At 49.7% G+C, this 20,782-nt stretch overlaps 1 protein-coding gene across 1 annotated transcript in view; it reads left to right on the top strand.

Annotated features, from left to right (window-relative positions):
* Pde1c (phosphodiesterase 1C, calmodulin-dependent 70kDa) overlaps nt 1-20,782 on the top strand; it is a 250,953-nt gene that overhangs the window by 28,302 nt on the left and 201,869 nt on the right. Inside the window, exon 2 of the mRNA XM_013035157.1 lies at nt 14,684-14,734. Coding sequence (XP_012890611.1) covers nt 14,684-14,734 — 51 coding nt within the window. The remainder of the gene's footprint in view (nt 1-14,683; nt 14,735-20,782) is intronic.

Genomic DNA, 20,782 nt, shown 5'->3' with positions numbered 1-20,782 from the left:
AATGCTCACTGAGCTGTGCCTTTCTTTCTCTTCCTTCCTTCCTTCCTTCCTTCCTTCCTTCCTTCCTTCCTTCCTTCCTTCCTTCCTTCCTTTCTTCCTTTCTTCCTTTCTTTCTTTCTTTCTTTCTTTCTTTCTTTCTTTCTTTCTTTCTTTCTTTCTTTCTTTCTTTCTTTCTCTTCTTATTCTTTTTTAAATTGAGCGAGCTGCGCCTTTCAATGCTGGTCACACCTGAGGCCCTGATAGAAAACACAAGGCCGGAAATGGCCAATGAGTTGTGATTTGCTGACAAGGTCACTCCAGATGGCAGAGGGTGGAAGGTGGGCAGGGCAAGGTGGTGAGGGGGGCATGGGGCACACATGAGGTTTGAGGAGGGATGGAGCATGGTGGAACAGAGCTTACAGAGGGAATGCGGGCCTTTGGTTCAGATTTGTGCATTGGGGAGCTCCTTGCATGATATTGTTAGTTTATGGGTATAAAACATTGGAAGGCATCTGTGGGGTTTCACTCAAGTTAAGCCAGTAAGTCATGCCAAGCCTTTCCCCTTGGACCTGAGAGAATGGCAGTGCCATGGAACCCACCAGCTTCTGAGGCAGTTCATTCTCCCTTGGGGGCACCCTAGCATAGGAAAGGGCATGGCTTTGGGGGGCCCTTGGAGCTGGGCTTATGCCAGTTTGGCACAGTTACATGAGCTCTAGGAACTCCAGTGGCTGTGTCTCTGAAGTGGGGGAAAGGGTCCTGCTTAGCAGGGCTTCCCCAGAGAAGTGCATCATGTGGGCATAGAGGGTGGGCCTAGCACATGGGCAGAGCACATGGGGACAGTGCCATCAGGCAGCTGTTCTTGATTCATGGGGCATCCATGGAAAAAGCCAGCTGGCAGTGTCAGTGATCTTGGTGAGGCCCGAGTTTGTGCAGCTGGACCAGGCACCCTACAGCCATCATAGACTTCCCCGACAAGGGCACAGCGAGGACCCGCTGGGGCCTGCAGCTGCCTGGGCAGGGTCCACATTTGGGTGGGTGGGGCTGCTACATTCCTCCTGCTGAGATCCCTTTCTGTTCCCTGTCACCAAGAGCGCTGAGCCACCAGCATGATTTCTTTCCATTATGTCTTCCCCCCAAACTTTATTATTCCTTACTACTTGTAGAAATCTTGGGGTCAGTGGTCTTCAGACATAAGCAAGTATTAAAATTATGGGGTGGAGAGGGGACCCTCTTAAATGAAGTTTTCTGGGAACTTTCTGCCTGTTTCTAAGATTGCAGTGGAAAGGGTGCGGGGCTGGTGACAGTGTTGAGAATCATTTCTTTCTGCCATCGCCTGGCCTACATGGCGAGCCTTCCACCCATGGTTTCCTGGAGACAGATGCTGGGTCAGATGGACCAGATGTGGAGCTCCTGCCCTCAGGGAAAGGCCTAAATGACACTAATGTCTAATGGATCAATCTGGGAGGAGCCTCCAAATTGAGGTAGTCCCTGGGTGCCTCTCCATATGCCACGCTCAGCTACCTTGCCACACTGCCTCCCTTCTGGAGTGTACAGCATTTTCTCTTTAGCTCTTTAGTGTTGCAATTGCCTTTTCAAATCCTTGCAGTCTTGCTTATTTGTGGAACGAGAGAATACAAACCCTCCTCCTCCTCCTCCTCCTCCTTCTTGCTTGAACTCAGGATCTTGTGCTTGCTCAGCTTACTTACTTGCTTGGCTGGTGCTCTACCACTCGGACTCTTAACTTTTTTCATGTCATTAGAAGAAGATCTGCTTCAGGGTGGGGGCTAAATGCAGCTGATGGAACTTTTGAGAACCATGTCCAGGGTGGTGGTGGTTGGGTAAGAAAAGGGTTTTCTAGGCACCCCATCTTGAACTTACAGCACTCCTTGATGTTCTCCTCGGAACACTCCTGAGCTTGGATGTGTCCTGAGTAGCATGATGGGTGAGAAGTTATTGTCAGGGCTTATAGCTGTAATTAAGAGGCTGGCTTGGGGTACTGGTGCCCCCCCGAACACTCACTAGAACAGCACCCAGGTTGAGGAAGACCCCGATGACAGAAAGTAGTCTATGCCCACACAGGACACAGAGGCCATGGGACCGACCCCATTTCCTTGTTTTGCATCTGAGTTTGCCATTCTTAGAGTGATACTCTGGCGCAGGGGCCATGGGCTGGTTCTGGAGTGGACAGCTTCTGTCTGTCCTTTATTCTTGGTGAGTCCTGAATGCTTGCTCATCAGACTCTGTACCACTCAATTTATGCCCCTGCCCTTCTTGCTTTAGATTTTTTTTTCAGAGAGGGCCTTGCTTTTGCCTGGCCTTGGACCACGATCTTCCTACCAATGCCTCTTTTGTAATTGAGTTGCAGGTATGACTATACTTGGCTTGTTTGCTGAATGGGATCTTGTTAACATTTTTTTTTGGGGGGGTCCGTTTGTGGGGCCTGAACTCTGGGCCTGGGCATTGTCCCTCAGCAATTCAGCTCAAGGCTAGCGGTTTACCACTTGAGTCACAGCACCACTTCCGGCTTTTTTCTTTTTGCTTATGTGGTGCTGAGGAATTGAACCCAGGGCTTCATGCATGCAAGGCAAGCACTCCACCATTGAGCCACCTTCCCAGCCCCATTGCTAAACTTATTTATATTTTTGTCTGGGCTTGCCTTGAAATGTGATCCTCCTAGCCCTGCCTTTACTGAAGCTGGGATGTTAGGTGTGAACCACCACTCCTGTTCAGAGTGCTGAAAGTTTTAGGATCCACTATGTGCCTTTCATTCTTTATTATGCCCGTGACTGACCCTATTGTCTCTATACCCCATCTTTGGTCCCCGTCTGGCCACTTTTATGTCTCCTTCCATCTCTGCGTGAAGGAAGGGCACTGCATTTGTTCATTCATTCATTCACCCCGCAGACCAGGTGTGGGGTGCTGTCTTCATATCTAGCTTTGAGGCCTTTCCCTCCTACGTTGTGCTGTCATCTGTCAGGATAAGGTGGAGCGGCTGAGCACAGGAGTGGGATGTGGCTCTCTTTGTGCAGGGAGGGCCTCTCTCGTAGTAGCTTTTGTAAAATGTGTCTCCCTGGAAACCCACCAACACACAAGACCTCATCTCCAAAGGCTTCGAGATGGGCTTCATTCTCTCTACATCCAGCTCCAAAGCCCAAAGCCCTGAAGTCTGAAGCCCCAAAACTCTCAGTCCCTCAGCTTTCAGCCCTGGGTGCCTCAGCTCACATCCGAAGGCCCTTGCTGACCTGAAATACTAAGCATCTCTTTTGTCATTCAGGTCTGTGTGACCCAGAGCCTGTTCTATCTTTGTAGGGAAGAAGCTGAGGGTCAGCTTCCCATTATTCTAACAAACATCCAGGAGAGTCAGCCTGTAGAGAGAAGAGGTTCACTGGGCCCACAGGCTCGGGGCCACTGCCTGTGATCAGGTGGGTCCACAGGAAGAGGAGAATGTGAGCACCTGCCAGTGGCTCAGGTGACAGCCACTGTTCTCCAGAGACCACTTCCATACTGTGCTATGACCATGGAGACAGCATCATGACTGTGTTGACAGTGCCATGACCATGGTGACAGTGCCATGATTGTGGTGACAGTGCCGTGATTGTGGTGACAGTGCCGTGACCATAGTGACAGTGCAGATAGCAGATAGCAGTCCCCTTGTTATGTGTGAGGTCACCAGTGTCTGTTCTCTGAAGTATTTGTGGCTCCGTGTTGATCTACAGGCATTCTGTATGAACTTGGGATACTGGTACCTTGTTGACATGAATTGCAAACATGATCTAGTCTGGTTTGAATTGCCCTGTGCAGAGTTTTAAAAAATACTTGGTTATTTGTCTACCTCATCTCTTCTGATCTGCCTTCCTCTGTTTTGTAGTCAGCATCTTACTGGTTAAGAAATTCTCTAGGTGCTGGTGGCTCACATCTGTAATCCTACCTACTCAGGAAACTGAAATCTGAGGATTGTGGTTCTAAGCCAGCCTGGACAGAAAAGTCCACGAGACTCTTAGTGCCAGTAAACTACTCAGAAAAAGCCAGATGAGATGCTGCTGCTCAAGTGATAGAGCACTAGCCTTGAGCATAAAGAGGCCCAGGGACAGTGTTGAGTCCGTAAGTTGAAGCCCCAGGATGGGGAAAAAAATCCTATCTATCCAGATGCCTGTAATCCTACTCAGGAGGCTGATATCTGAGGATCATGGTTTGAAACTAACCTGGGAAGAAAAGTTTTTGAGACTAATATCTCTGAGTAATCACACATGAAAAAAGCTAGAAGCGGAGCTGTAGTCTAAATGGTAGAGTGCTGGCTTTGAGAAAAAAAGCTCAAGGACAGAGCCCAGATCTTGAGTTCAAGCCCCAGAACCAGCACCAAAAAGAGAAAACAAGAAAAGAAAAAGAAAAAAAATCCTGAGAAAATCACATTAAAAAAATATCCCTCCTTCCTTCCTTCCTTCCTACCTACCTTCTTCCCTCCCTCCCTCCTTCCTTCCTTCCTTCTTTCCTTCCCTTTTGCTTTCTGTGTGATATGTTTATTCTGCCTGGAATTCAAAGCTGTGAACATCTTAGTTTATCCTCTGGATGAATAAGAATTCCAGCACTCATTAACTTGCAGTGCTGGCTCTGATATGTAGAATATTCCACCTATTTCTAGGTGGACAAGGACATTGCTTTGATGGTTTCATAATGAAGTACCAACACCAGCTAGAGTGAGCGTTCTCTTCCCTCCCACCTCTGCTGTTCAAGATCACCTCGGTTAATTTTGGACCATTGTTCTGCCTTATAAATTTTAGAACAAGCTTGTCAAGTTCTATGAAAAGCCTTGTAGGAATTTTTGATTTATTTATTCAACAACATTTCTGTATCACTTATTCGTGTCAGGCTTTTCAGATACTTTCTCAGATGATCCCGACTCTCTTTATTTGTCCCAAGTCTTCTTGCTCAGGAGCACAGTTGCCTTCTTTATCACCTTTTAACTAAATTCCAAGCATATTCTCCATCATGCTCTTGATGGGATAGCTAGATTCATTTCTTGGCCCCTTGTAAAATTTTTGACAAGCTTGTAGAAGATACCATTTGAAAAGTTGCACCTTCTAATTGAAAAGTGTTCTAGTTGTGTATTGCTGGTATGAGGGAATCAGATATGGATTTGTGCTGCTAACTCCTGAACAACAGTATCACCATAATCTGATTTTTATTTTTCAAAGATCGCTGCATGATAGAATCCTATCATATGTAAAAGTTTGAGACTGGCTTTTTCCACTCAGTGAGATGATGAGGAAACGCATCCCTGTGGTGGCCCACATCTGTAGTGTGCTTCCTTCCCGTGGATGAGGGGTATTCCAGTGTGTAATGGAATGATGTTTGTCTGTTTACCCACTGAAGGTGATTTTGGTGTCATTTGTGGACATCTTTTGTGTAACTTTTTTTTAAATTATAGAAATATTTGCCTTAGGTGTATTTAATGTCATTATAAAACAGTCAATGCTTTCTGGAATGTCTGCTCCATTTCACACTCTCTGCAGCAGTGGCTGATTCTAAAGTATAGATATAGAATCTATACTATAGAATCTCTATACTCTCTATTAGAATCTGTATACTATAGAATCTATTCTATAGTATCGAATCTATTGTGTTCTCTACTATAAATTCTATAGTATTATTCTTAGAATTTGTGTACGCTGAATAATGAAACATGTTTTCTTTTTACCATACTGGGATTTGAACTCAGGGCCTATACTTGCTGGGCAAGTGCCACAGCTCCAGGTCTTTTCTCTCTCTCTCTTTCTCTCTCTCTCCCTCTCTCCCTCCTTCTCTCCCTCTCTCTCCCCTCCCTTCCTCCCTCTCTCTGTTACTGGTTATTTTAAAAAATAGGGTCTTTCTTTCTGTCAGAGTATGCCCCTGGACTGCCATCTACATAGTTTAGGCTTACAGTTGTAGCTGGGATTGAAGGCATGTGCCACCATGTTCCACTCCCCTCTGTTGAGATGGAGTCTTGCAGACTATAAACCTCCCATTCTCAGGCTCTTAAGTAGTCAGGGTCCCATCTTTTTTTTAATGCATTGACCTTTACAGTGTTGGGGGACAGCTTTTCTCTGGCACCATTTATGTGAGTTCTTTTGTGTGTGTGTGTGTGTGCCAGTCCTGGGGCTTGAACTTAGGGCTTGGGCACTGTCCCTGAGCTTCTTTTGCTTAAGCCTAGCACTCTAACAATTGAGCCATAGCACCACTTCTGGCTTTTTCTGTATATGTGGTACTGAGGAATCGAACCCAGGGCTTCATGCATGCTAGACAAGCACTCTACCACTGAGCCATGTTCCCAGCCCTTGCATGAGTTCTTACCCATCTCTTCCTTGAGTGTGTGGTTCCCCATCTGCTCTCAGCACATTTCTCCTTTAAACAGCTCTCACTCCCTCCCGGTGCCCCCTCCCCCCACCCCCAGTACGGCTCTCTATGATTTGCTCGCCTGAGGTAGAGAGGTGATTTGCTCTCCTCCTTTGTGAGAATCTTGTCCCTGAGGCCAGACTGTTGAGGACTGAGTGAGGCTGGAGTTGGGGCGCCCTGGCAGTGTGGTGGGGAGCCCTGGAGGCTAACATCTCAGATCCTCACTTGAGCCACAGCTCCATTTCTGTCTTTTTTTTTCTTTTGGTAGTTTAGTGGGGATAAGAGTCTTGTAGACTTTCTTGTCTGGACTGGCTTCAAGCCACAGCCCTCAGATCTCAGCCTCCTGAATAGCTAGGATTACAGGCGTGAGTCACTGGCGCCTGGCTCAGAGTGTTTTAATTAGTGTCTTCCACAGAACAGCAAATGAAGGGCATGGATTTCCTCCCCGAGGTCTCTCTCCCTGGATTCCTGCTGCCCCACTGGAGCCCAGGTAGGGCTGTTGCCAAGGGCTGTCACCATGGCTTCAGGGCTCCCAGGGAGCAGCGTACAGAGTCCGAGTCCTTCAGGGTGGATTCAGAGTGCTCTGATGGTCCCAGGAGTGACCGAGGCTTCCACTTAGCAACTGTGCCCTCCCAGGGCCCACACAGGGCAGAGTCTGGTCCTGTCTGGGAGCAGCTCCCCTGCCCCTCCAGCCTCTACTCTCCAGCCTCCACCCTCTAGCCTCCACCCCAGGTCTTGAAGTTTAGAATTCTGATGGGTGTCAGGTGCAGGGGGCCCTACCCAGAAAAGAGGCAACGATTCTGCTACACAAGGAGGTTGGGACCACCCGACTGGATGATGTGGCTCTGGTCTTCTGTGATCAGAGCAACTTTACATGAAGGCCTGCCATGGTGCAGGATGGAGGTGCCCGCGGTGTGTGCCTGCGGCATGACCTTGTGACCTTGGGAGGCTCACATGCATTTTCTTCCAGTGCAAAGGGCAGATTTGAGGTGCACGATCGATTTCCCACAGATTTTCTCATTGGAAGGGGCTAAGTTACCTCCCCTCCCCTCCCCTCTCTTCTCTATCTTCTTCTTTCCTTCCCCCAGTGCCATGATTCTGTTATAGTTTCATCTTTGTGGACAGAGCTGTGGAGAACTTGGTATGGAGAGGCTGGGAAGGCATAAAGGCCTGGTGGGAGGGGTGTGGGCTCTGGAGTCAGACAGCCGCCAGGCTGAGCCAACCTGGTCTCCCAGCTACTCTGCAGAGCCCTTGCTGACTGATCTGTGCTCTGCTATGCATGGGGAAATGATGTCCTCTCTGCTGTCCTCAGGAAATCCTCATGACACACACAGACCCCTGTGGTGAGTGTGGTGTGGCTTCCGAGTCGTACAGCCGTGCAGCACGCAGCCAGGCCAGCTGTACACAGCAGCTGATGGTGCCCTGGGCGAGCTGCTCAGTCTCTGTAGGCCTCCGTTTCCTCATCTGGATGCCCAGCATGGCAGGGAGTGAAGAGCAGTAGTGAAGCCAGGGGCTGTGAGGCCCTGACTATCCTTCGGTCCCCAGGAGCTCCCCTCTGGGACCAGCTCTTCAGAGCCAATCACTCTCTGGCTGCCCAGTACGTGGCAGAGGGTGGCTGGGTGTCTCCAGCTGTGGAGTCCCACCGTGCTGGAGCAGTGGAACACAGCCTCTGCCTGCCCTGCAGGGGCAGAGCCTGGGCGCAGCCCATCACTTGGCCGCACAGAACAGCCTGGTTGCCAGGCAGAGGAGTGGCCCAGGAGATGCCGGAGGCTCAGGCAGCCCGGAGGAGGTATCCCAGGGACCCTCTACAGGAGAGGGGCGTCCAAGCCCAACATTGCTCCACCCAGAACCAGAGCAGAAGACCGCGTCATCCACAGGGTCTGGCTGAGACCTGTGAGGCCTGTGTGGGGGAGCTGTAAAGCTGTCTTGGACAAGGCCGGGCTCAACTGTCACCACAACCTGCACTTGGTCTCACTACTGGGCACTCCTGGACAGATGCCTAAACCCTCCTGAGCCTTAGTTGTAACATTCATGAGACAGAAATAATCACACTGCCTCTGAGCATACCCACTTGTGAAAATAGCATGCCAGCGTGTTCCAGGACCCGGCCTGGTGGTCCATTCCAAGGTCAGCCCCCGGCCCCTGAGTGCGGCCATCTGCCGTGTGTTGCCCATTCCTGTCTTTCCTCATGCTGTCCCTCTGTAGGGTCACAGTACCTGTACCACGTGGGTCCGGAGAAGCTCCCTGACCCCCCCTTTCCCCACTTCAAGTTTCCTGGGCCTCTCTGTTTTTGAGCTCTTGGAGATGCTAAGTGCCCAGCATAGCGTGAAGGCTCCTACCTCACTCTGTCCCCGGGGGAGAAAGCAGGGTCACCTGGCTATGGGGTGTTGCTGAGGGTCTCTGAGATCACGTTGAAGTTGTCACCAAACTGCAGTCACCTGAAGGCTGGAGCAGGACGGGGGCCTGTTCCCCAGGGGCCACTCCAGTGGCACGGGCTGTGGTCAGCAGCCTCATCCTGCCCCTGTGGGGCTGTCTGCCAGGCAGCCTGAGTTTCCTCTCCACCTGGCTCTACAGAGGTGCCATGGTGTGCCACCCCTATCACCTCCCAGGCTGGTGGGTCCCACAGGGCCATGGGAAGCTGCCAAGGGGGTCACTGTGGAGGTCAAGCCTGCCTTTCCTCTGTGACATGAGGGGTCATGGTCTTATTCACAGTGTGGTCCTGTGGCTCAGTCACATGCCAGCTGGGTGCCAGGGAGTGGACTTACAGCTGCCTCACTGGTCATGATCAGATGCATTCTGCACACGCGCTGCGGAGGGCAGGAGGGGAGGAAATGGGGCCAGGGGCAGCAAAGGGGGCCTGGTATGGGCTGGATGGTCTTTTTGCCCGGTGTCTCCACTGTTCTCATGCTCTCCTCTGTATGCTTTCTCTTGGAGCCACGTGTGGGTTTCTTCCCTGAACTTTGTGCAGGCAGTGTTTAGGCCCCGGGCTCTATCCATTCTTCACTTTCAGGAATCTGTGCTTTGGCTAGGCTTAGACTAGCAGTAAGTCCCCTAAATACTGTTGGGGGGGCGTTGGTAAAGGAGGTTGAGGGATATCTGTGCTCTGATCAGGGTATCATGGAGAACTCTACTGAGAAACTGGCACCACCAAAGCAGAGGTGGCTCACAGCAGCCTGGGGCCTGAGTCTCCCCATTGGCCCCTCATCCTGGGTCTTTGGGAGCGGAAGGCTCAGGGAAGTCAAACTCCTGTGAGTAGGTCTGAGCACTGGCTTCTCCAGTAACAAGGAAAGGTATCTGGGTCCTTATTCTCTTTCTTCCTCTGTGTGTGTGTGTGTGTGTGTGTGATGTCAGCCACCTGTCTTCCTAGAGTTGCTCACCTGGGAAGGTCACTGGGTCAGGACTGGAGCTTGTGGTAAGAGAGACGCCAGCCAGCACCTTGGACTGGACCCCCCTAGAAAGCTGGCACCCAGGTGGGTCCCCTCCTAGGAAGCCAGCACCCCAGGGCAGCTGGCTGCTCCTGTGTTTGCCCCTCCCACCTCCCAGCTGCGTTTATGCTCCCCCAGCTGCCACCACTTTCAAAACAAGGCTGGCACTGTTGTGGGTGCTACGTTTGGTTACAAAGCACTGTGCACCTGCCCAGCCCTCCACCACAACTGTTTGGCCCACTTGACCTTTCCCAACATGGCCCCCTGCCCTCTCTGATGGCCTGGATTGGGCAGGGGGCTTGGCTGGGGCTGCAGAGTCATGCAGAGGGCCCAGCCCTCTGCATGAGCTCCATGCTCTCACTGGCCTCCATGCAGCTCTCTGCCTTGAGATCTGTGGCTGGGCATCCAAGGAGGAAAGGCACCCAGCAGACACCAGGTCAGCCCATTACCTCGAAGCCTGCTGTGGAGACAGTGACATACCCAAGTAGCTTCTGGGGCACCTGTTGAAGCCCCAAGGCCTGTCCTTGCTCACAGGGACTCAGCCTCAGTAGACCTGAGAAGAATGAGGGGAATCACCACGCCTTCATCAAGCTGGTATCCTGCTGCCACAGTGGGTAAAGCAGAGGCATAGTGTTCTTCCTCCTCCCTTTCTTCCTTCCCTTCCTCCCCCCCTCCTTCCCATTCTTGTCCCCTCACTCCACTCCAGCTCTCAGTGTCAAAGGTCCAAAGTGATATGAAACAGATTTTTCACTACCCACTTGTCTCCTAATGACCCTCATAGCTGCCTGTTGCCTACCAGTGGCAATTCCCTAAGGCAGAGACATGCCTTGGTTCTGGACATTAATGAGGAAACAGCAGCATTTTCCAGGATGAGGGAGGGGTGACTAAACTGTGCCCTTTCTTAGGCTTCCCAGCCTGATGATGGGGCCCAGAAAGGCCCTGATCACTGGTTGGGGTATGGTCTAGTGCCAGGAGTTTGTCAATGTCCCCAGGCCATTCCCTTCCAGTCTGTGGCCTAGGACATGGGGGAGGGGAGGGAGAGACAAACCTCTGGAAGATTCCAGGGGGCTTTAGGCACTCTGGAATCTGTGATCCCAGACTACTCTGAAATCTGAGTCTAGAATGTACTTTACCTATGTGTGCATTTTGCACATGTAACATATATATTCATACATAAGTGAACAAAATCATAACACATATGCACTCCTGGGAAAGAGTAATAGCCAGCTATTTTTGACTACTTTGATAAAATATTTTTCCTTCTGTGGGGGGCAGGGAAGGAGGGGGTGATGGGTGAATATGATGGAAGTATCATGTGTGTGTGTGTGTGTGTGTGTGTGTGTGTGTATGCGCGAAACAGCAGAATGAAACTCACTAAGAACTGTTAGGAGCCATTAACAAGGAACATTACAGACAGCATGGATCAGATCAAGTTCATTGTGTGCATGTTTGTAACTATCAGAATGAAATTCCTCTGTTTTAATTTATGCTAATAAAAACACAAACACAGCTGGGCACCAGTGGCTCTCACCTGTAATCCTAGTTACCCAGGAGGCTGAGATCTGAGGATCGCAGTTCAAAGCCAGCCCATGCAGGAAAGTCCATGAGACTCTTCAATAAACCACCAGAAAACTGGAAGTGTCTCTGTGGTAGAGTGCTAGCCTTGAGCTGAAGAGCTGAGGGACAGCACCCAGGCCCAGAGTTCAAGTCCCACAACCGGCCAAAAAAATAAAATAAAATAAAATAAAAACACAAACACTACTGGGTATCAGTGGCTCATGCCTGTAATCTTAGCTACTTAGGAGGCTGAGATCTGAGAATCAAAGTTTGAAGCCAGCCTGGGCAGGAAAGTCCATGAGACTCTTATCTCCAATTGACCAGCAAAAAAGCTGGAAGTGGAGCTGTGGCTCAAGCTAGAGCACTAGCCTTGAGTGCAAAAGTTTGTGGCCAGAGCCCAGGCCCTGAGTTCAAGTCCCAGAAATGGCACAAAATAAATAGTAAAAGTACTTTTCTGATTATAAACTAAGCAATACTTATTATAAGCCATTAAATTTATATGAAAAAAGTATTTAAAAAGTCAGAAAGCTTCCCAACCTCCAGCACAGGGGAAGTAAGGTTCCTGTCCCCTCTCTGATGGAGTTTTCATCTCTATGTCTGCATCTATGCACATTTAGTGTGTGCCTCACTGTTGGATTGGGAGCTTGTGTTTGATATAGCAACGTGGCACATGAACTTTCTGTCCATCTGCCCCATTACTTGCAGAGCATCTTGCCAAATGCAAGCTCTACTTGCACCTGACAAATGGAACCTGTCATCCCAGCGATGCGGGAAGTGTGAAAAGAAGGATCCAGAACCAGCAGGCCTGGGCAAGACCAAGAGCAAGACCTCCTGGGCGGTGGTGGCTGATAGTTTGGAGCAGCCATGACCAATACTGCATACCAGATGATCAGCAGCAGGGTTCAGGTTCCTGGGGTGGGAGCTATTGAACAAACCTGCCCTGTGCATTTAACAAGTGTTCCAGGGAGGTGCATGATGTCCTCTGGTTCGAGAACCACAGATCTGGAAGGGGCATCAGGGATGGAGGTGGTAAAAGGAGTGGTTGGCCTGGATCTCAAAGCATGAGCAGGAGTTGGCCAGCTAGATGTCCCCAGGGGAGGGGCAGAAGGCCAGGGTGGGGAGGGGAGAGGTGGGAAGAGTAGTTTTAAGGTCAGCAGCAGTCCTGGTGGGTGACGGCTCTGACAGATGCTCTAGCAAAAAGAGCTAGCTGTTCTGGACACACGTATTAAAGACTTTGTCCGCTAGGTGGCACTGTGGGAAGTTAAACTTCAAGAAGTTGGGCCTGATGGGGGAGGGTGCTCTTAAGCTAAACTTTTAGAAGTTGGGCCTGGTTTGGGGGGGGAGGGGGGTGCGTGCTCTTCGGGGAGGGGGGCAGGATTGTGGCCTCACTTACCTCCTCCTCAGATTGCGGCTTGCTGGCAGTGAGTAGAGTGGTTTTTCTCTGCCAAGGACCCCCTCTTGCCATCCAGAAACCCCATGAAGGCCTAGAACAATGAACCTACTTGATGGTGTGCTAGAAACAGAGGGAAAATGAACTTTCCTCTCTGCGAATAAGTTGTCTCCGTGGGTGTGGTGGTGCTGGAAAGATGTCTGTGCCACTGTTCCAGCAGCAGCATTGCCTGTGGGCCGGGTGTTTATTCCAGCCAGCAGAGCTGGGTTGTGTCTGTGGGCATGGGGCTTCAAGACCTGAACTTGTAGGAAACCAGTGCTGGGGGTGGGTGGGTGCAGGGAACTCTGATGGCACCCACAGACCTAAGTCTTGAACTCTGCTTCTCCTGCGTGAGCGGGTCTGGGACACACTCCCACCTTGGCGAGTGTGGGAGGGTGTGGGGGTCTCAGGCTGAGTGTGAAGCTCTGAGTCACTCTTGTCTTCACCACAAGGTGGCCTTTGCAACTCTGCTTTTGAAGCAGGCCATCAGTGTCTGCCGCAAAGATCTTGAAGAAAATGAGAGAGAGAGAAAAAAATACCATCCCATTTTTTTTTCTTCTTCTATGGTGCCTAAAGGAAACAATTTTCTGGTTGTGGTAGCATACACATTTGTAATTCCAGCTATGTATGGGAGAGGCTTAGGTGGGAGGATTGTGGTCTGAGGCTGCCCTGGGCAAAAAGCACAAGAGTCTGTCCCCAAATAAACAAACATGAAAAGGGCTGAGACTATCCCTTGACAGATAGAGTGTCAAAACCATATGTGTATATTTCACACACACACACACACACACACACACACACACACACACACACAGAGGAGTTAGAGCTGGGGCTTGCTTGATAGTGTGCTTGCCTTGTAAGTGCAAGGTCCTGAGTTCAAACCCCCAAACCACTGCCACAAAAACAACAGAACAAAAACAGCCAGGCAAGCCATCTGTGATTCATTCCTCTTCCTTTCCCCACTCGTTTCCCTCTGTGATACCATAACCCTGAGTCTGGAAAACTCTTGCCACTACCTGAGTTTTTCAAGTGCTGGTAGCAAGTCATGTTTCCCACACTCACCCTAGTGAGAGGCTACGAAGGCCTGATTACAGTTTTCACCTGGGAATGCCTGGCCCCTGGTCCAGGCTGTGAAGTCCCCCTGCTTAGGCAGGAATAGAAATGAGAATCTCTTGGTTGAGGAAGGAAACAAGATGGCCATTTCTCATAGGTGGCCCTGTACCCTTGGATAAGTTGAGAATATTTTCCTTTTTAAAGTGTTCGGTACAGGGCCAAGTTATCCCATTTTCTCTCTGATCTCAAATTGAGGGAGGTGTTGGGGAGCTGGATGTGCTCCATGGGCTGGATGTGCCTTCACTGCCCCCTGCTGGCCAATCTTAGACATGTCTCCTCTATAACAGTGAAGTAAGCTGACACAATGCTGGGGATACGGATTGCCAGATTTACAAAAGTAGCCTGAGATTGAATTTGTTGAATGAAAAATCATCCAAAACATAGTGAGCTTTAAAACATCTACCTTTGCAGACATTAAAGTCCTTTTTGGCTCTGTTCATTCTTTGTGAAAGGATGCACTGAATTCAGGACATTTCTTCCGTATGGCCAAGGCCATTTCTCTCTCCCACAGTGAGGGCCTTTCCAGCAAGCATCTGCACCCTCCCTGAGCCTTGAGTGCTGTTTTTGATCTAAGCAGAGACAGTGTTCCTCCTGTTGGTGGCTGTGGTGTTCTTTCAGTTGTTTATGTCGGCCTTCAGTGTGGACCCTAAACAACTCAGTATCATCTTTCTGGGAATGAAAAGTGAGATTTAAAGTGAGTCAAACTTAGCATTTCTACCTGATCATGCTTTCTTTCTTTTCTCCACAGCTTAGGCCTGTTCTGTGGACACATGTGCTTTGTTCTTAATTATATCTTTTTTTTTTATTCCAGTTGCGAATGAAGCTGGAGACAAGAATGCCAGGCCTCTTGCCCGCTTCTCCCGTGAGTACATTTATTTTGCTCTCTCAGAACACCTTGGTTTCCCAGAGCCCACCCTTGTATGGCTCACCCCGTTAGCCCTGTTAGAAGTGGAAACAGAACCATCATTTCCCAAATAAGTTTTATCCCACAGCTCAGGGAGGATGGTGAATATGCTCCTGTTCCTTTCTTTTCAAGGATGGTCCAGTAAATGAATACCCTGGGGCCATAGCTGAGCCCTGCAGGGGGTAGCGTGTGCCCCTTGGGGAGTTCCTGACTCTGTCAGAGGAGGAGGCGGGGGCAGTCCTGAAGCCTGAAGCTGGGAGCCCCTGTGTGGATAAAGGAGGCTCATCTTGCACGTGGCTTCTGTGACTTCTAAGCTGTGTGGCTGAGTTGGAAGAATACTTCCCACTTGATAACTTATTACCTGGAGATCAGTAAGGATGTGAGAAAATGCATATAACAGAAAGAGAGAGAGAGAGAGGACAGACAGACAGAGACAAAGAGAGACAGAGAAAAGAGAGAAAGAGAGAGGGGGGAGAGAGACACTTAGTGCAGTGTCCTGGAAGAAGTAATGTGTTGCATTAGCTCCCAAGTCTTTGGTCGCCTGCACACAGAGGCAAACACTGAGGTCTTTTAGGGAGGAAAATGAAATCTCAGCGTGTCATTTTGAACTGTTGTTGGTTCACCGTGGGAATGCAGTGTGCAGCCAGCCACACAGACAGATGCAAAAGCCCTGCCAGCTTGTGTGGAGTGCGATCTGACCATGGAGCAGGAACTGTACTATGTGGTTTGGGGCCCTGGGGTCCAGAGAAGCCTCTGGGTAGGGGGAGGCGCTGCTGGAGTTGGTGCTGCTGGTGGTCTACACAGTGCTTCCTGAGCCTTGGGTCCTGCCTGAGGCCCCCTACCTGGCTGGCTCCCTCTTTGACTGTGATGAGTCTGACTTCAGTTGGGATCATGTCCCTGGTAGCCACAGGAGAGGCAGAGCTGGGAAGTCGGATTTCATCCCTGTCCCTCAAAAACTGCAGAAGAATGAAATGTCCAAGAGGATGGGGAGTCATGGATAACCTTGAGTTGGAGGCCACTTGAAGTAATCCAGGGCAGTTTGGCCTTGATGGCCAGCTGGTTTATGAATACCAGGAGCTTGGCTGCCCTGGGTGGGAGCCTGTGTGCAAGGGTGTGGAGGGTACAGAAGAAAGAAACACAGTGGTCATGAGGGAATAAAGACCACATGTATTATTGGGTAAGGCCACAGGGAGGCAGGATGGTGCAGACTTCCACCTGTTTATCCACTCTAGACCTACCAGAGGCTCTGTTACCATGGGTCAGCATCTCCCACCCTGTGTATGTGGGGGTGGGGGTGGGGGAAGGGGAGAGGGATTACTGCCCCAAATCTTGTAGTTGGGCAGTTCCATCCTGGAGTTTAAACTGCCTCCCTAAATGAGTGGAGAATAATTTCTCCTTGAGAAAAGCAATTATGGAAAAAAATAATAGTATCAAAAGCAGGGGAACTGGAGGCTTGGAGACTCACAGCAACGCCTTCAGCATATGCTTCCTGCCTTGGAGGGGGCATCCAGGGGTCCTGTGGATGAGCTGGACTGAGCAGGGAGAGGCAGCACTTGGTTGGTGTGGGCTGGATGAACCATCCCCTCTTCTGGCAGAGGTGGGCAGGGGAATGTGTTGTGTGCCTGGGAAGGGTAGAGGGTGGGGCACTGTTACGTGGCCGTGCTCAGGTGTAGCTACCCAGGGAAGGTTTAGCCTGAGCTGCACTACTAGGAGCTTGGCCTGGAGAGGATAGATTATGGAAGATGGGAAAGAGGTTGAATGGAGGGCTGGGCTGGTGGCTGGGATTTCTGTGTTCTCAGGGCCTCATGCTCAACAATAGTCAAGACCTCTCACCTCTGCTTCCCATGTTTCTCAGTAAAAAGTTGTATTAAAGCAGGTGCTGATGGCTCGTAATCCTAGCTACTCAGGAGGCTGAGATCTGAGGATTGCCAGCTTGGGCAGGAAAGTCTGTGAGACTCTCTCTCTCTCTGTTAGTCATGGGGCTTGAACTCTGGCTTGGGTACTATCTTGGCACTCTTCAGCTCAAGGCGAGCGCTCTACTGCTTGAGCCACAGCACCACTTCCGGTTTTCTACTGGTTTCTAGTTATCTCCAATGATGGAGATAAGGGTCTCATGGACTTTTCTACCCATGCTGGCTTTGAACTGTGATCCTCAGATCTCAGCCTCCTGAGTAGCTAGGATTACAAGTGTGAACCACCAGCGCCCAGCCCCGTGAGACTCTGATCTCCAATTAACCACCAAAAAGCAGGAAGTGGAGCTGTGGCTCAAGTGGTGGAGCACCAGCCTTGAGCACAAAAGCTCAGAGAGCACCTGGGCCCTGGGTTCAAGCCCCAGGACTGGCATATACACAAAAAAAGGTATGCTGATGATGGTAGCTATAAGATTTCTACATATCAGGGGCTTAGAGGCAACAATCGAGCAGAGTCCTGTGCACATCACAGCCTTGGAGAATCAAGGCTCCAGGGGACCTGGTGTGTGGTGGAGACAGGGGCAGAGTCAGAGGTGGATCGGGGCGGAGTCATGAGCCAGACCTAGGCAGAACCTGGTCAGGGGCGGAGCCACGATTGGGCGGAGTCAGGGGTGGAGTCATGGGCTGGGTCAGGGCAGAGCCTGGGAGGGGGCGGGGCTGGGGCAGAGCTGCCCAGTGCTCTAGTTCGATTTATGTATTTCTGCAGTCTGCTATGGAGAACTTCATGGATGTAAGACAGCATGTGTCCTTACCAGATAACAGTACACGACTGCGAAGCAACAATACACCAGTGTGGCTGTTATTTCCGTCTTTCTGGAAGGTGTGGGGGCTGGTGGGGTGGGAGGGGAACCCACAATCTCACCTCCCTTGAATTGTCAGCACACTTGAATCATATCTCCAGCCCAGCTTTTTGTTGGTCATTTTAGAGATGGAGTCTCATAGACTTCCCTGCCTGGGCTGGCTTTGAACCTCAGGCCTCCTGATTTTAGCATTCTGAGTAACCAGGATTATCAGCCTAGCTCACTGGTGCCTGGAAATTCCTGCCATTTTATACATAAATGAGATACAGTATGTTTTCTGCCAGGTCCCTAGTTCACGGGGAAGGCCAAAGAGATGCAGCCAGGCTGCTGAACTCAGAGTAGCGTCTCCTTTACCCTCTCTTGTATGTTCTTTGAATAAAATTAGGATGAAGTTTTGGGTTCCAGGCAAGAGGTAGACCAGAATCAACTGAATATTCTCTCACTTTTTTTTGATACATAGAAATACTGAACGAAATATTTTCAAAGCACTTTAAAATGCAAAATTCCCTTGTGATGGAAAGAATCCTACAGGGGCGAGAAATGGAGGAGGAATTTCCTGTGAGTGATGCTGGCTGGGATCGCAGCCCTGAGCCTGCTCCTGTGCTGTGCAATATGAAGAGTTGGAGTTGCCTAAACTCAGACCCTGAAAACATATGGCAGATTTTGTTTTCCAAAAATATTTGCATCTCAATCTCCTTCCCACACATTTTTCTTTCCATGTGATGTGACAAACCTCCTACAAGATGAGAAATCTGCATCCTCTCCCTCTGAACTGGGGGAGGGGGCAGGCTGAGGTAGAAATATGATTGGACTTGGAAAGCTCCATCCACAGAGGTAGGGCGGGGTAGGGGGTGGGGAACCTTCCACCTGCTGCCTGTGGGACCCTTGTTCCTCGACCATTGTCAGCCTGCTGTGAGGAGCCAGAGTCCTTGTGGAAGTCCTACCTCTGAGCCCTCATTCTGTTATACAGCAATTGATAACTGCAGTGAATAGGACACAGGCAAACCAAATATACCTGCAGGGCTGAGGAGGTCAGAAGGAGCTAGCTTGCCTCTTCTGGCTCTTGGGGATAAGTCTTCCTGGAGCGATTGAAATGACTTGCATGGTCCAGCATTCCTTCCCAAGTTGGGTCTGGACTCGTCAAGGCCGAACCAATTCAATTTGACATGCTGCAATGATCAGGAGCAGAAGATGACCACAGAGACACACTGATTTTCTTCCTGACATCAAGGAGATCTTAGTGGGAAACACCTTTTAAAACTCAGCAGTGTCTTCTGCATGGATAGTCAATAGGACTTTTTTAAGGCATCCTAAAAACTGCAAAGTCTATAGATTTAACCTATTGGATATGCTGAATATAACTGTCACCCGCAGACACAGCGTGCTAGGTTGATAGCTATAGTGAAGATGGTGACCTATTCATCCATCCTCTGTTTCAGATGTAGCGCTCAGGTCCCAACTGTCCTTTATAGACAGGGTCTTCCATTTGTATTGCGTTCGTCCTGGAGAGAGGAGTCGATCTTAAATCCTCTAGTGACTCATGGGGATAAGGGGCCTATGCCTTGATGAATCTGGCTGTTTCTGTGTTCATTTAAGAATTTAGGAGTCAGGGGAATTCTGACTTATGAGAGGCTCATGATCTCCAGTCACCAGTTACTGCCTTGCTTCCCTTGTACAAATCTCTATGGAGCACTGCGCACCAGCACAGTGCCAGGCCCCTGCCTTCGGCAGCAGGAAGACCAGGCAGAGGCTGTGGCTCCTGCCATGTTGGGTATTAGGCCTCGGCCAACTCTTGTGTGGTCACATAGAGTCTTGCCGGCCAGGAAGCATGAAGTTCCAGGGGCTTTGTCTCATAGCCCAAGTTCTGAACCACCTCTTCTACCAGTGATGGTCATGTACATGTATACACCACATACACATATTCATACAATATACACACATAGACACATACACATCCATATACACATATACACACGTGCACACATACATACACACATAGACATACACATTCATATACACATATACCATATATATATACATCACAATACACGTATACACATACGCACACACATGTACACCTACATATCCACACACATATACACTGTGCACATACACATGCATATATACATAGACATACATAGACACACACATATACATCTACATGTATACATGCACACATACACATACACACATGCAGACATATACATATACACATACACACATATATATACATGCAATATGCACCCATGGACACACCACATGCATATGTACACATGTACACATATATACACACATCCACACACATGGTAAAGCAAGGAGACAGTTTATGCAAGGTGGCTAGGGAGCTCGTGGTCATCATATTTCAGGGTTCAACATGGGAGTTCCCAGTGAGGACAGGGCGCTGATGTCAGGGACCTGAGAGGTGGTGACTGGGCAGATTCTTGGAACAGATCCACACGTGTATGAGATCCCATCTTATAATTTTAAGTATATGTATGAGATGTGATCCACATACATGAAGGTCAGATGAAAGACGTGTTTCAGCTGTATGGGTGCTTCAGTTTGGTTGAAACTGGACTGACCCCTGGGAAGAAGGGCCTAACTGCACACTGACCCTACTTACACCAAGGGTGGAATGTCCATTTGAGGCCCAGGGCGGGAGGGGCCACGGAGGTGGAGACAGAGCTCCTGGGTATTTTCAGGGCGTGACTAGGAGAGGGGGCTGATTCCACTCTTGGCTGAAACTGACATCAGTTCATCTGATGAATGCAATCCTTGAACCCTTGTTTTAAGTCAGTGAGTTTTTTTAAATAGAAAGAGATAAGGAAGTCAAGATGTGAGCCAATTGAGTCAGAAATTAAAACAGAAACTCAGGTGTGATGTAATTGAAGCTGGCAGAAGGGAAAAGTGGTGGTGTTGTTTGTTCAAATTTTTCATGTGGTGTCTACTAAGACCATGGAGGCCCAGACCCAAGTTAACCTTGAAAGGACATTTGGAGGTGGAATTATCAAAAGCAGCAAGTCCTAATTCTTCTTCTTTTTTTTGGTCGGTTGTGGGGCTTGAACTCTGGGCCTGGGCGCTGTCCCTCAGCTCTTCAGCTCAAGGCGAGCGCTCTACCACTTGAGCCACAGCGCCACTTCCGGTTTTCTGGTGGTTTATTGGAGATAGGAGTCTCACGGTCTCTCCTGCCCGGGCTGGCTTTGAACCGAGATCCTCAGATCTCAGCCTCCTGAGTA

Source organism: Dipodomys ordii, unplaced genomic scaffold (assembly GCF_000151885.1).
Source record: "Dipodomys ordii isolate 6190 unplaced genomic scaffold, Dord_2.0 Scaffold205, whole genome shotgun sequence".
Lineage (NCBI taxonomy): Eukaryota > Metazoa > Chordata > Mammalia > Rodentia > Heteromyidae > Dipodomys > Dipodomys ordii.
This window is presented reverse-complemented; position numbering and strand designations above follow the sequence as displayed.